This window comes from Ptychodera flava, chromosome 21, assembly GCF_041260155.1.
Source record: "Ptychodera flava strain L36383 chromosome 21, AS_Pfla_20210202, whole genome shotgun sequence".
NCBI classification, from domain to species: Eukaryota; Metazoa; Hemichordata; class Enteropneusta; family Ptychoderidae; genus Ptychodera; species Ptychodera flava.
Genome location: NC_091948.1, coordinates 15,637,593 through 15,654,208, shown reverse-complemented (window position 1 = coordinate 15,654,208; position 16,616 = coordinate 15,637,593). Strand labels below are relative to the sequence as shown.

Below are 16,616 nucleotides of genomic sequence, written 5' to 3'. Positions count from 1 at the left end.
TTCTTTCTGTAATGACAATGTTCTTCAATGTGTATTATGTGTCAGTCGAGTAAATTGATCTCTAAATATAAATAAATAATACACAAAGGTATAAAAATAAACAAATATATAAATAATAAAAATAGATAGAAAAACAATTAATTAATAAACCAAAACAGATTTATTAAATGAATAAATGAAAATGAATGGATGAATAAATAAAAGTGAATAAATAATAAATAAACTAATGCATTTCATAACTTATAGCGGGAAAAAGTAGTCTTCAGTCTTGAACTTGAAGAACAGGTGCGTATTCATCCTGGTATGTTCTCTGTTATGGTCGGTATGATTATGAACTATGAATAGAGCTTTGTCATACTGAGCACACTCTGACCTGTCATTGAGAGTATGATATTTCTGTCCATGGCCGTGTGTACGCACAGTTGAGTCGCAGATATCAGATGAATTGTTTTTGCCTCCCTTTTGAACCTTTTTAGCGCCAAATTCAATTTTTGTCAACTTTATAAAATATACGCTAGTCAATATTTTTCAGATTTTTGTCAAAATTTTGATAAAAAACTGTAATCAATGAAATATGATGTCCATTTGGTCCAAAATTATCCAAAAAAAGACATAAAAATTCATAAAAATTGGTAAAATGTTGCATTTAAATTTTGTGTAAAAAATACAGCACTCAAAGGGTTAAGCTCGACTATTCTTTCGAAGATGTGTCACTTTTGTGTGAGCATGACATATACAAGTAAGGTACTAAAATATCCTCGGAGTCAATGTCTATCATCTTCTTTTTCGCGATTTAATGGGCATTATATGTCCTCGTTAAATTTTATATTCCAGTTTTCACATAACACCTGTTGACAAAGGTCATGCTATTTACCGATTGAGGTCTCTGACCTTAACTCTGCAATTTTTACGATGTCGCTACATCTAAAGCTGCAATATAAGAGCGTTGTGCGCATGGATCGGTGTTCATTACTCGCACTCGTTCGGTTTCATTCAGCCCAATTTTTGGCGCTTTCTCTGTTTATTTTTATCTTGTTGTTCATCGGCTTCATCTTAAAACAAATTCATTATCTGGCCACAATTGTCAGAGGAGAACAAAGGACCAGCATCATATAAACAGTCAATGTCAACGGGCACTAATGCGAGAACCAGAGACTGAGGACTACCGCTTTGAGCAGGGTGGAGATCAGTGTAATAGCCACAGTAGTTCTTGTATCATTGCATTCTTTTTATATCGAGGGCTACCAGAAATAGGTATAGCGTCATGTGACCAGCTGGAGGGACATAAGGGGAATGCAAACGGCGTGTGCTACACTACGATAAAGTACAAGCATTTTGTGGACAGTAACAATCTGGTTAAAAATATTGGTAAATAAAATATTAGATTCTTGTTCCAAGTTTTTTGGTTTGCTCTTTTTTGTGTCTTTCGCAAATCACCTGAGGTGACAAGCGAATAGCTTACGAGCTTTTTATGACGATGAATTGGCCAAGAAATAAAGGATAAATATAATATCAATGAATTTATTCACTTTGTAGTTTAGAAAAAGAACATTGTTGCTGGTGAAGTGTTTGATTCATAGTAGCTGCAAAGTTTGGTGTTATTTTTTAGTATTTGTGTTCTGTATCTGGTTCATGGTCAATTATTCCTTAAAGGGAAGGGATCGTCCCATTTGCGGCTGTGCTTATGGGACCTATACAACAATTCCATACAACAGGTCTGTTGTTGTGTACAACATATCCCGACATCCCTGTACCGAAGCAGGTAACCGCAGTCGAAGCAGCTTCATGTAAATAAAGGGACGCAACCAAAATTTATTCGGCAAAATCTTGAAGTGATTGGAAAGCTACAAAACTAGTGAACTAAAAACATGCATCAAATGCTGAATTTTCTTCACATTTACTCGACACTTTCATCGCCAATTTCTGGGAAGAGGCACAGAGGGGACGGTCGCTCCCTTTAATCCATTCATTGCCATACCAAAAATTTCGGAAATGTTCAATATTTCAGGGACATAAGAACGTCGTCTGATGTCAATTGTAAATTAGACGATAACGTAAACATTGGGTGGGTACCATAATTTACCTTCGTTAGTGTAATTATAGTATATACTGATGTTAAACATCCTGAGTTAACTAGCCTTAGTTAATCCAAATGCCAGAGCTACTGTAAATAAATATTGGGAATCTAAGGACCAGTGTGATCGAGCCAATAGAATCTGTAATTTGTTACGCTAGATGAACGCTGGCGATAAAATGTATACTCATGGTTAATTTGCTAACCTTATGAGAAACGGCGATAGCACTACTCAAAATCCTCTCCCATTGTAAAACTTCCAGATATACACGCTAAACGATAGGGTTTCGATATAAAGATGTAACATATTCAAGATGGCTTCCCTTTTTAGCGTTCACAAAAGTATGAACAAGGAATATTTTACAACGCTTTATTACCAGCTATATATTCAACATGTTTATTGGCAATCGTGGTGCACAGTGTCGCCGACAGTATTTAAGTAATTGCAAAGCAGAAATATTTGCACTTTGTTGCGGCTTTTTTTTTTACAAGATTCAAAAATAGGTTTCAAAATCTGCAAAATCAGGAGGGATAATTCCGAGAAATAATTTATCCGGTATTTTGTCTGACGTTATCTGATATTTTTCGTAAATTGTAATCATTTTACTGTCAAAGTAAGTGGGTTTGTTTTCTCCACTGATGAAAACAACGTCAGAACGTTTTTTACGCAATAAGTTAAATTAAAATCGGATTTCCTTTGAGTCGGTGTTGAATAACACATTTGCCAAAGGGTATGGCTCCCCGGCACACAAACACACTTGCTGTGATGTTTCAAATGACGCTTACATGAACACTTTCTAGTGACAAGTCCTGTTATGATGGTCTAGCAATCGTCAGCTGAATAACCTAATTATCGGTTATAATAACATCTCTTTACTGCAGCAGAACACGATTCGCCTACATCTCAGTTGGAAAGGGTAATAGAGTTCGAATTCCACGCATGTATTAATTAGAAGTGAGGGTTATTACAGTCTAGTTTCACAGACATCGTATGATTTGATCTCGTATATTTAGAACGAGTCTTATTCGACCTTTTCACACGTATAAAGCGTTGTTGTTGTTGTCGTATGCACAGCTCCCTGTCTATGATAAACAAGTGCCCTGGACGTTACATTTTTAGCGTGTAAGTATCGTAGCTCCCTAATAAACACCTATTACCTGGTCATTAGGGCCATAGCGCCCGTTTCTTACCCCGAGGGCCCAGGGGCCGTGCATTACCAGAAACATCACCATTACCCCGAAGCCGTAGGCCGAGGGCTATAGCGATGTGTTTCTGGTAACACGTGGCCACGGTAATAAACAGGAGCCATACCCGAATAAAAACCAGGTTACCAGAAACACGTCGCTATACCCATTGGCCTTCGGCCTCAGGGAATAGCGATCTGCTTCTTGTAACACACGGCCCCCTCGACGGGTGCTATAGCCCTCATGACCAGGTAATAGGTGTTTAATATCGTGTTTAATCAGCTCGATTCACAAAACGTATACTGACAACTGCACGTCCAGATTGATTTTCATCTTTTCAGTTCGGCGGAGATGCATATGTAAATTCCATTATTGTTCCATTTAACATCCCAATATACATTGTTCACCTTATCCCTATTATGCACTTGCATCCTCTTCTGCAGTAAATCCCTGCCTGACGCCAAAGGTTACCGGGAGGAGGTGGGTTAAGGTTCAAAGGGTTGAAGGGTAAGTCCATAGAAGGCACTGTGAATATAACTTTGGATAACCTGTTTTGCTATTGCATTCCCATTTTTTTCATTTAACAATACTTCATTCCGTGCTCAAATGCAGGATTTCCGCCTAAGTGTCCGTGGCGTAGTAGCATGCTAGCAGGGTACGCTTACCCATTCCGGACACCTGGTACCACCACTAACTATCAGTGGTTCAGGATGGTCCTACTTAAATTTGTAAATCACAATTGTCCAATGGACCTGGTAATATATTACCTTGAATGGAAATGATTATTGGACCAGTTTAATGTCATATTTAAACCCCCCCCCCCCCCCACACACACACACACACCTAAAAAAAAACACAACTCAATACTTGAATTTTCTATTTAAACAACTTTTTTGTTGTGCATCATTTTTCACACAACAGTACTACAACGGCAGAACCAAAGCGCAAACAACCACTGGAAGAACAAGACAGTCATGGCTAGGATTGTGAAAACTTACTAGGCATCAGTTGACGATTTCGTCTACAATCCCTGCCACTGAAGTGTACGAAGTTATACGCAGACAAACACCATCGGTAAGTACATGGGGGTTTCAAGAAGTCAACATTTTGCATACGTATGGCCCATTATGCAAAGCACGGACAATGTCCACCATTTACGTCATAGTATGCCTTGGTCAAACTAGCCAATTGGAAGCCTAAGAGCAGAACCCGGAAATACTTGACGCATTTACGTCGTTAATCATGTTAATCTACGAGTTCATGTTGACCCAAAAACCTGAACCTTCATATAATCAGCATAATTATCTGACCCTACTAAATGCCAAGAGACTAACACCTGACGCATTCTGCACAGTTTTTTCAAATTTTTTTAGCAATGCAACGAATTCAGTGCTGTGCGTTAATCGCTCAATCTGTAAGTTGACAAAGCCCAGCTCTATTGTACTATTAGAATGTATGTGGTGAAGGATGCTAAAGAAAATTATTATAGATAGACCTGATGCGAAGTGGTTTGTTGTATCTCTTTGTTTCATACACCTTGTACGTCAGACAATGTCAATTTTGGAGATGCTGTGCATCAATTCACATCGATAGTTGGTGGGGTATTTTGACAGAAATTAACTTAGGGATTCCACATATTATCGGTCGATTCACGTGCAAGAAATGACTTTATATCATGAAGTCTGACGATACAACTCACATCATCTACCGGCCTTTTTATTTAGCACTATTTACATGTATTTGATTTTTCATCTAATTAATTAATTTCATCAAGTTTGCAAATAAGCAACCAATCTGCTTATTGATGATGTATATATGCAGCTTGGTTTAAATCTTACCGTAAATATTCTAAGTACCAACTTATTTGGTAGTTAGCCTAGTATTTGAGTAGATGTTTACCTAACTACGAATATTCGTACTTTACTGGAATTCAATTTTCGCGTTCACTGTTCTCCTTAAATATTAAACATAATTACAAATCGATATCTCAAATTAATATGTAATGCAAAAGTTACTTTTGAACGACAAAGCAAAACGTATAACGGGCATTTCCGATGCCACCCGAATGTATGGACCGGAAATCCTTACAATCCAGTTTCTCGGCCGACATGCTCTGAAACAATTAGAAACTCAGTGCACGGTTGTTAAATGGTCAAGCGCAGAGGTCACTGACAACAACATCAAGTACAGGGCAACTTTTAGTCAATAATCCTGACTCAGACTATGATGCTTGAGCGTGCTATGATGACGCCAGAGCACCACCATTTATGCAAACGTCAATGGCACACTCCGAAGTGCCAGCAGCGTCTATCTAGCGATAAGTAATATACAATTTTCTGGCTGACCTCGAAATTCATCATTTTAAAGAAAAAACTAATATCTGAAGACTTACTATTGAATATAAAACGAACCGCTTTTAGCATAACATGCTGGAAACACAACCTTTACTATCGCCCCCTCACTGTATGGAACATCCAAAATGCATTCAACAAACCAACGCTCTTGGGAGGAGAATGCATCGTAACGAAATGACTTTTCTTTTTATCGGTCAGACGGTTGATTACAGATAAAACCAAGGCTACGGGATGTGGAATAATATGCAGAGTAAAATAGAAAAATCCTGCGGCTCATTAGCAGTAAGAGATAAATTACACTTGTCATATTTTATTATTTTCGTGCTTGATAAAACGAGACGAGTAGATACATGCGTCTGAGACTGGTTTGTATTAACTATTTATAAATGCAGTAGAGCTTTGCTTTTCGTATCATCAAAATTTGATTTCAGTTGTGGGAATTTTGCGGGGGTTTGTCCTTGAGCGGATTTTCTTAAAGTTCTCGTCATGAATTGATAATGAGCGATATGAGCATCGTTTGACGTCCATGAATGTGCGTCTGTGCGCAAATTATTATTTTTCGTTTGCTTCCAGTTAGCCTGTGAATTTTTAAGTTACCGTCATGACTTCCCGTCTGTCACACTTTCTGTCTCACAGTCACTTTGCATTTCCGGTGTCCAAGGGCCTTAATTATGCTATTTATCACATGCACAAGCCAAGTTTGTCGTCTCCGAACAACAAATACGGGATTTATTCTCTGGTCGTTCTACGTCACAACAACCCGCGTCTATGTCATCAATTTTGGTGCGCCGGACCTTTTTTTGTCGATCTTCGGTGTGCTCGTAAATATGTAAACAAACAACATGGCGGCCGATGTTTCTCCCACGATCAAACTGTGTCTGACGTGAAAATATCGCAAACATTAGTCATGATTATTAGAGTCTGAAAATACATCAACTAGGCAAATTTTTGAGACCTCGTGTTTGAGTTTTGTCGCCGATATGCATGGGGGTTCGTATTCGTATGGACCCCGCCGACGCCTGAACTTTCGACGCACTGTGTACTTTCATGTGGTAGACCACGGTAGACATACGGTTTCCACTGCAACAAGGGGGTCAAGTGCGGTGTCCATGCCTCCAAAAGTCATGTAATGAAAACGATATTTTCACAGACTACGACATTAATAATCCGAACAATGTAAACACAAGAGTGTACCGCCTGTATATTCCGAAGGAATTACGTGAATAATTTGCGGAAACAACGAACTCGAAGCTGGTCGCGTTACCGTGGGTTCCGTAAGCATTGCAAACATGGTCAGGCGCGACGTTTACAGTGTTCGCGCCGTCGAGATTCAGTCGATATTTGTTCCCGAAAAATAGCGTATCTTCGTCTGTGATAAATTTCTAGGACTATGGTATCTTTGAAATAGAGTATAACTTTGCGGAAGGTAGCCTACGTGTAGACCGAGAGCTGTCATTTGCTCCACACACTAACGGACGTGAACGCTCACGCACGCGACGGACAACTGGAAATGATTGACAACTTGTGCACGGCGTACTGATATTATTCCTAAAGTAGTTCAAAAGTTTAAACGCGGAATCGTCATGGAAAACTTATTTTATTTTGCAAAAAATAACGAATTATTGGCTATTGCATGTGATAAGTATATTATTCCCTAATATTTTTCTTCGTTCAGCTCGGAAAATACTCGTGACGTAATGACCGTGTCACCACGAGTCGAAGACGAGTGGGGACACGGTCATTACGTCACTCGTATTTTTCTTCGCTGAACGAAGAAAAATATTAGGGAATAATATCTAATTATTATGTGCTATCATTCATACGACACGATAAATATCTACAGAAAATTTTGCCAGCGGCAATAGCGATACTCTTATAGAGTGCTCCCAATATATCATTTTTACGACCAAGAGGGCCAATTTCATGATTGGATATTTTTATGGCAAAAGACCGCAATGGTCCATTAAAGTAACAATTAATTAGTCCCTGTCAACGTACATCACGAGATGAATGATTGACAAGTGCATCGAAAATTGAATTTCACTGTAAATGTCACATGCAGGGCATAAAGAGAAGAAGTGAAATTGTTTATTTGCGATGTATTCAAATAAATACGATTATATACTCGATAACTATATTTATGTTAGCGAGATTTGGATATGCATATTACAATCAGGGTCCAGTTTATATAATACTGGTAGGTTGGACGCACAGACATTCTAGCTATATAATGGACAAAAACTACTACTAGCTGATTTTTGGAATATTTTACCAAAATCAAGCAAATATTCGTATTGAACTTAACCAGCTTATCGTAATTACGCCGAATGAACATAACCTGCCATCAAAAGACGAATCATTTTCAGACACATCCGTCTGTGAATAGTTCGGGTGCATAGCAAGATACATACAGATACACAGATAGATACACAGATAGATACACAGACAGATAGACATACATACATACATACATACATACATACATACATACATACATACATACATACATACATACATACATACTACATACATACATACATACATACATACATACATACATACATACATACATACATACATACATACATACATACATACATACATACATACATACATACATACATACATACATAGTGCCATGCAGTAAACGTATCGACAAACGAAATATTATAACGAGTTCTGTTTTCGTGAATGACATACCAATGAGGCATACTTAAAAATATATTCTGGCAACATTGCTCTTTGTCACGTATCATCCTTACTATTTCTGGTCTGCTAATAAATAATTGTGTCGCTATTTTCAAATAGATAAGCAGACAGCGTTGACTATAGCAACTGATAGAAATGCTAATATCACTTATATCCAAGAAATCAATTTGATATTTAATTATGCCAAACAGCCGCGTTCAAATTGTCGTTCACTTAGGATTCGGATTATTTTCAAATTGCCAGTATCGACATGAGAACAGTTGAATTTTTTTGCATAGTGTAATTCTTTAGTTTGTGTCCGCGTGTGTCTTTATTTCTTGTTTTCCACTAATGATGCAAGGAAGTATATCAAAATATCAAAAACATGCTTGTCGTTCTGTAACAGAAAAATTGTCTACAACACTGTGAGGTCCCATGGAATAGTTTCCGTATGTCTTCCCACGTCTTTCCTTCCTATAATATCATTCATCGGCTGTCCCAAAACGAGTGCCAAAATGCAGCTTGCCCTTATGGTGCCAGCAATGGTATAATTAAGAATATTTTGATATCGATTTAGCAAGTTGTCCTGTGCCAAATTCTTCTATAAGAAGGCAAAATTGGTGAGCAAATTGAATTCAGTAAGCGGGAATAAATGTAATGACCAATTATATACACATATTAAAACTGCCAGAAAGAGTCTGAAGAAGGATTCATCCTATAACCTTGGACCTTAACAGTAGTAAAACTACATCATGGTGGATGTTCAGGTTCAACGCCACGAATACAACGAAGCTTTTAACATAAATATTGGGTTGATTACCATCCAAGCTATTTACCGTACATGGTACAAACTTCGAAAATTTCGTATCAGGACTCAGATCTCGATTTCCTTTAGTAAACACAGAGAACGTTTTTATTCATTGTAAGCAAGTTGAAGATATGAAAATTGGGTTAAAGACAGAGGTATGTTATACTTTCGAGTTATGTTTACGAAAGACTATTCGGTAAACATTCCAGTCATAAATGATCTTATTTGCCAGTATTTAAGTTGCACAGTCCTAAAAGACTTGCTTAAAGAATCCATTATCTCATCTTCGGATAGTAAAACTTTACAGCCCTACATACGAAAACCTTGTGAACATCCATGCACTGGCTCCTTGAAACTGTCCCTCCCCAAACTTCTAAATTAATTAAGTAAATCTGTATTTACTTGGAAAACACTTGGTGAATCGAGATCTAACTTTTCTTAGCGATGGTTCTGTCGGCAATTACACAGTCACTGGCCCTTTCTGTGTCGTCCTGTTGTGTTGAAACCGTGTAGCTATTCACCATGATCGAAATTACCAGCCATCACTTCACGAATCGACTCGTCATTTTACATTTTAGCATCAGTGCATGGTATCGGCAACCCATATCGGTAATTGACGCAGCATTCATAGATTTCGATTTGTTCTTTTTAATGCATGAAGATTGAAAAAATTGCCATGATATCGTAACGCGGCACGCTAATTTAGTGCATGCTACTACGTCAATCCCCTTCAAATGTTGATCACAATATTATAGCAAGGACGTCTGAGTGAACCATCTTTGATTGTCAGACAAACCTTATAATGTTATATCAAAGGTGATCGCTCTTAAGTCAATAGATTGAATTTCACCTTGGAATTCAAACCTCCGCTTTGGAATGTTACTAAAGCAAATATGTTATCTTCCAACAGAAAAATTTCCCGTAATTGGCGCATCGGCAGTTGTGCCGTTTTTGTCACGTATTATCACTGTCTGTATCGATAACATAATTTCTCCATAATTTCCCACCATATTATAGCTGAACTGTCAGAGTATGAGTAATTGATGACCAATTTGCATACATAATTAATAGATCGTTGTCGCAATTTTTTTAAACGCGTCCTTTGGGGTTACGGCAACGATGGGTTCTCCCTGATGCGAATGGCTAAATATTTGAACGCACAGGTTCAAAATGTAAGTGTCCATCATCTCCTTTTGAGTCAGATTTTTTCTAGATGCATTCTCTGTCGTGCAGGTGTGCTCGCTTCAGGTAATTTCATTTTAGACTGTAATTGATTCATATTAGTATATTGGAATTTGAAGTGCACGCGTGGGTTGCGATGTAATATTTTACGCCGATGCGATTTCAGATTTAAAGCGTACTGCAAAGAGGATCTTATTGCGGTTCCAAACCCATTTTTAAGGTTTGTGATACCAGCACATTGATTTATTTGAATCAATCCTCACATGAAGACCGACGTACCACGTCGGTAGCACGTGACAGTCTTGCGAGATGTGTGTTTTGAAAAGCCATGTTTGTCACTTCAACGGGTATTAAGGTAGAACGTCTCGGACTCTCAAATTTGTACAATTCTTTTCTGATCTACCACTTGTGGAGCTTTTTTTAAAGCTCTCGGAGAGAGAAAAACTTTAACAGGCTTAGTTTTCCGAAAATCCAAAATTTAATTTTTCTCCCATAGAATTAACACAGGAATGGCGGCCATTTTGAATTTCAAATATATCGCAAACTGTTAGGTAATTTGTTTCACTAGTTCCCAACTTTTATTGTTGATTTGGTAAGAGAATTGTTGAAAGTTTCACTAAGGAGAGTTTTAGTAAAAAATCATAATAGCTCACTGCAGAGACTACAACGTAAGTTATCGCAGCATAGCGTTCAGACGTCATGGGTGTTTTAAAATTAAGTTGAAATTGCTGAGTGGTAACTTAATATCATCTGTGACTTCCTCCTTGCCTGAGACTGGAAACAGTCATAAAAACTTCTTCAAGGCAGGCCTACATACAGTGTATTTCAGAGGTACACACTCGCACATCAGAACAACTGTATCAGATTGAGAGCACTTGAAAAAAACACAGTAATTGAACGCAACGATACATGTGAGCAAAAGGCGTTTCAATGACGGCTGCTAGTCTCGACCAAGCTAAGCTACCAATGATTATTACAATCTCATGGTAAACTTTCAAAAATATCAAATTTATTTTAGAGGATCAATATCTATACTTTTTGGTGATTATTTTCTTCTATTTTTGTTTTTAATGTCAAATACAAATTCTTGTTCTTCTTCCCAAAGCATGTTGAGATACACTGTATTCAGCTTGTCAGCTCAGCCGATGCATGTATAGACTGAATTGTTTTTGCTGACGTGTAAATTCTTATCCGGACAAGAATTTCAGTGTAAAGGATATAAGTGAATTTACAGGTATTCACGATGTGTTGGCTAACTAAACAGTAGGTATTTCAACTTAATTTAAAGAATGAAACAAGAAGCTGTAGCTGACATACAAAACAAAAAAAATGCAAAATCATTCGAAGTCACAGCTACTGGCATCTTAGGGTAGTTCGCGCCTTGAAAGTGAAAGACTTAAGGTTTTGCTTAGACTTTCCTTGAGGAATCTTTCGACTATTCTCTTTCAAAATCAAGAATAAAAATCAGGGGTCACCGTGCAAATTTTGGTACTAGGGAAAGAAGTTACTCAAGATTTACCGATATTTAAAATTCAAAAATGGCCGCCATCCCTGTTTTAACTAGGGAAAGAAGTTACCCAAGATTTACCGATATTTAAAATTCAAAAATGGCCGCCATTCCTGTTTTAACTCTATGGAGACAAATATAATTTTCGAATTTCGAAAAAATAACCCGGTTAAAAGTTTTCTTACATCAAGAGCTTTAAAATGAACCCCAACAAGTGGTATATCAGAAAAGACTTGTAAATGTTTGAGAGTCCAAATTTGTGTCCCCGAGGTGCGTTCTACCTTAAAGTGGCCAAGCCGTCTGACGGAGGACTGCAAGCTGATGAGATGATTTCGGTCGTAAAAAACAAAAACGAGATGAACACATCATATGGACAACAGTTTAGGGTGATGTCTCCCGATCGCGCCTTTTTAATTCAGTTCTCGACGGTGGTGTGTCAACATTTTGCGTATCTTGACATTGCTGAAACCACGGTATCTTCGAATCACTCTATCCACAGTCAAAAGCCAACAAGAGATAATGATAAGGGTAATAGTTATGATGGTAGTGGTTGTGGGGGTGATGATGATAATGATGATGATGATGATGATGGTAGTGGTGATGATAATGATGATGATAATCATCATCGTCATCATGCAAATAAGGGTAAAAGTAATGATGATAGTAATGATGGTGACGGGGAGATGATGATGATGATGATGATGATGATGATGATGATGATGATGATGATGACGACGACGACGACGACGATGATGATGATGATCATCATCATCATCATCATCATCATCATCATCATGAAGCAAACAAGCCCAGATTTACCGATGTTGAAAAGTCAAAATGACCCAATGCACATTGTTGATCATCATCATCATCATCATCATCATCATCATCATGAAGCAAACAAGCCCAGATTTACCGATGTTGAAAAGTCAAAATGACCCAATGCACATTGTTAAATTCATGAACGTTAACTTTTCGATTTTTACGAAACGAGTCAGTGAAAATGTACTCTACAAGCTTCTAAATTAGAAACAAAGCTGTGCACGGGCGAAGAATTATACGACAGTTGACATACTAAAAATACTCAGACCTCTATGAACAGAATTCATTTTAAAATATCCACATCCTTTGATGTATCAAATGTCTAGGCTTACATCACGCATTCAATAAACATAAACATCCCCTACGTTGTGTAGTTACTACTGAGACACCTTGGTTATGGACACCAAGTTCATCATTTGATCCTTAACATAAATGAATTAATAATAAAGGAAAGAAGGAAGGAAGACAACCGTGTCAATCGTCAATGCTGCGTAATCTTATGCACCTTTATACAGCTAAAAACAGGGCCTCTATAATTCGAATATAAAATGGGTAAAAACCTAATCATTTCTGAAATTCCTGCGCTGTTTGACTCACAGTACCGAATTCAAAGGTGTATAGCAGATTGCATCAAACATGCTCGCTTGCGGTTGCTATTCGGCAATAGGTACTAAAAGAGAGGGAAAAATTACTGTTGACATAGACGGACATTAATGCTTCCTATACTGTAAACGATACTCGAAAGACAATATTATTGATAATTTCGACCAACGGTAAACTATTGTAATTTGAGTGACTTTAAACAACGCCGCATATGTGCGTAATACCGAGCAGTAAGCCTAACAGAGCGTGGCTCAAAACAGCACCTGCTACCGAACTATAGTATAGTCCCGCCAAGCTGTATGTTCATTGCTTGGACTGGATTATGACAATATCATAAATAGTAAATTGATAGGCAGATATGCAAATAAACCCATTACCTTAGCGCAAACAGAATTAGTCTGGCTACATAGCACTTGGCATGGCTAGTTCGTGGCGTTGTACCCTTATATCCAACAGTAAAACGAATTTATACTTATGTATGTTTGGTCACTGTGTTAAAGTGCACGTATTTTTTGCAAATCCCGACAGCATATGACACTTTAAATGACGAGTCAGCCTGATCGATCAGAACTTAGGCAAGCTAGTTCATGACTACAGGGCTAACAGAGACAGATATACGACGTGGCGATCACTTACGCGTGCTGTTTTCTGGGTAGTTTCTATAAGTGTAGTTATTCTACGTTTCGACGTTCTCTTCCGTAGCCTAATCATAGGCTACGGAAGAGAACGTCGAAACGTAGAATAAACTACACTTATAGAAACTACCCAGAAAACAGCACGCCTGTGGTGGCGATCACTTATACGCTGTACTTTTTCCCGGGTCAACTGAATCTCACACCTGTCCCTGCCCTGTACACTGACACTTACAGTTTAGGCACAGAGTTTTTACCGCAGGACAGAGCCGTCTGTTTTTAATGATACCTTTGACATTAGGAATAACATACGAAAATAGAAAGCCACCGTGACGGCAGGTAGGCCGGGATGGATATTCAATATGTGAAACAGGGTATTTTGCGGGTCTCTTGGGCTCGCGTTGAATTTTGCCTGAAACTCTTAAACTCACATTTCCCCACATTACGAGCGGTGGATTACTTAGCGACGAGATCGAGAATCAATGCAGGTTATGCCTTCGGTAATTACGTGGCCTCTCTATGCTTGCGCATTCGCGTTGAATTTTGCCTGAAACTCTTAAACTCACATTTCCCCACATTACGAGCGGTGGATTACTTAGCGACGAGATCGAGAATCAATGCAGGTTATGCCTTCGGTAATTACGTGGCCTCTCTATGCTTGCGCATTCGCGTTTGCGGACGGCAACACTTGCTGCTATCAAACAGTTGCAGGGGCTTGAGGAACTAATATTGAAAAGAGAGAAAAAAACCAGGTCTGAAAGAATAACCACTACGCGTCTTTGTCCCCCTGGACACGAAAGTAGTCACATTTACAACGAAACGTACAGCAAAACTCACCAATTCGATGAAAGAGTATCCCGCATATGCACAGCACTTTCAGGAACGTTTGAGTCCCCATGATGTCCAAAAGGTTACTGACGAGCTCAGTGATGCGTGCTCTTTAACAGCCAGCCTGGGGAGTCGAGTTTTATTTCGTGTGAAGGGAATCTGCTTCGCATTGCGATCCGACGAAATCCTCGTTATGAGTTCGAAACAGACGGTAAGGTCACAAATGATAATTACTTTGCTGCGCAAGTCTGAAAATAACGCAGTCAAGGATAGCGAGAAATTTGAATTCTCGATATTTTAATATTAGAATCAGTGAATGTAAATTGGCTTTCCGTGAGCAAGGGGTAGCCTTGTATTCACATTTACAACATTTGTCAGAAATCTTCACCTGAGTTTAGACGTAACTGAAATCGATGTCGTTCAATAAATGTATAAAGTCAGTTTTAATACTTACTATATTGAGAAATCAAAGCGTGATGAAATTTTACCAAAAATTTTAAGTAAAGTTTTCACGACTTGAGAGAATTTGTTGGTTTGCATGGGCGTCTGTTCTGCGACAGTTTGAAAATGGATATTAGCACGATTTTTAAAGTCCAGCGCATTTCATGCATTTTAATTTGTTTCCTATTTTTGAAGTATAGTTTTATATGTTAAGTATTGAAATAATTAAAATTAACCCAACAAAATAACATTCATGTGTGATTATATCAGTGTAGTTTCTAAATAGGCAAATTGGTACATACGTTATGTAACCCGTTCATTTCCAACTGGACCACCGTTGATGGCCATTTGAAAAATTTCATGGTATAAGGTGTTCAGCCAGCCTAACTCTGTGAAAAAACTGAATTTCGGAATTATCGAATGTCGCCAACCAGGCACCGTATAATGGCTTTCCTCTCCCTGTCCACGCTCCTCTTTGTAATGGATTCAGATTTAATTGAAAGTAAGAACAGAAAGGCGACGGCGAATGGATTTTCTCATCGCCGCGTGGGACTTTCACGTGATGCGTCATCGCCAACAACATTGACGAATTCTCACCGGATGCAAGGTGCGCTAATATCGTGTGAGAATACCATACAATATGAATGAACCTGTCCGAGTCTCAATACAAGTTCGTCCGTGGGGAACAGCGACTGCGCATTTCACTGAAGGGTTCTGTGGCCGCAGTAGAGCAAACCCGACTGTACGTGCCAGTATCAACCACTGCATCCCGACAATCATCGGGAAACACGCATCGTCTCATGTACAGATAGACAGAGCCGATTCCCAGCCGAGGATAGCGCCAACACCGTCCCAGGCCAAGTTAGAACTGAACGTAAGGTTAGTGTTCACTAACAGACAGCATAGTCACGTGCGAGTAGTGGATGTTAATTATTACTGTCTGAGACAAAGATCTACTTAGATTGAAAGAGATAACATGAAATGAGAATAGATTTCTTAGATTTCAGATAAATCGTGGCTCAGGATTTTATGCTCAGTAAATCATAAGCCTAGCACATCCGGACCCTCTACCTTTTCAATTTACAGTCTACAGTGGTAAAGGCGAATATCGGCTAAAGAGTCAACACATTATTGCCGTCTCTTATGATCTCTCCATTATTTTTCACACGAAATTGAACAAGCTGGGGACGTGGTATGCAAGGGGCCTTTAATGGGCACAAATTCTCAAACATTACATAGAATCGGAATAAAAGGGATCTTCACCTGTAATCTAAATATGCCCATATATGGTCAAAGGGGCGTTCCTTGGTATTCAAAATGCCAATGTGAGGGCGCTGTTTTTAAAAAGCGGCCACCCGCTTAAAATCTGTGATTGGTTAGAATTTCTCTTTCCATGGTAACTTTGGCAAAATTGGAACAGGTGACAGTATACTTTTAATGGGAAGAACTTGGTGTTTCAAGTGCGATGCCTATACAAAGTCATTGCTTCTAT

The 16,616-nt window shown here is 38.5% G+C and overlaps 1 protein-coding gene across 1 annotated transcript in view; it reads right to left on the bottom strand.

Annotated features, from left to right (window-relative positions):
• LOC139121534 (neuronal acetylcholine receptor subunit alpha-10-like) overlaps window positions 1-14,783 on the bottom strand; it is a 40,228-nt gene extending 25,445 nt beyond the window's left edge. Inside the window, exon 1 of the mRNA XM_070686499.1 lies at window positions 14,693-14,783. Coding sequence (XP_070542600.1) covers window positions 14,693-14,753 — 61 coding nt within the window. The 5' untranslated portion in view covers window positions 14,754-14,783. The remainder of the gene's footprint in view (window positions 1-14,692) is intronic.
• Between the last annotated feature and the right edge of the window lie 1,833 nt (window positions 14,784-16,616).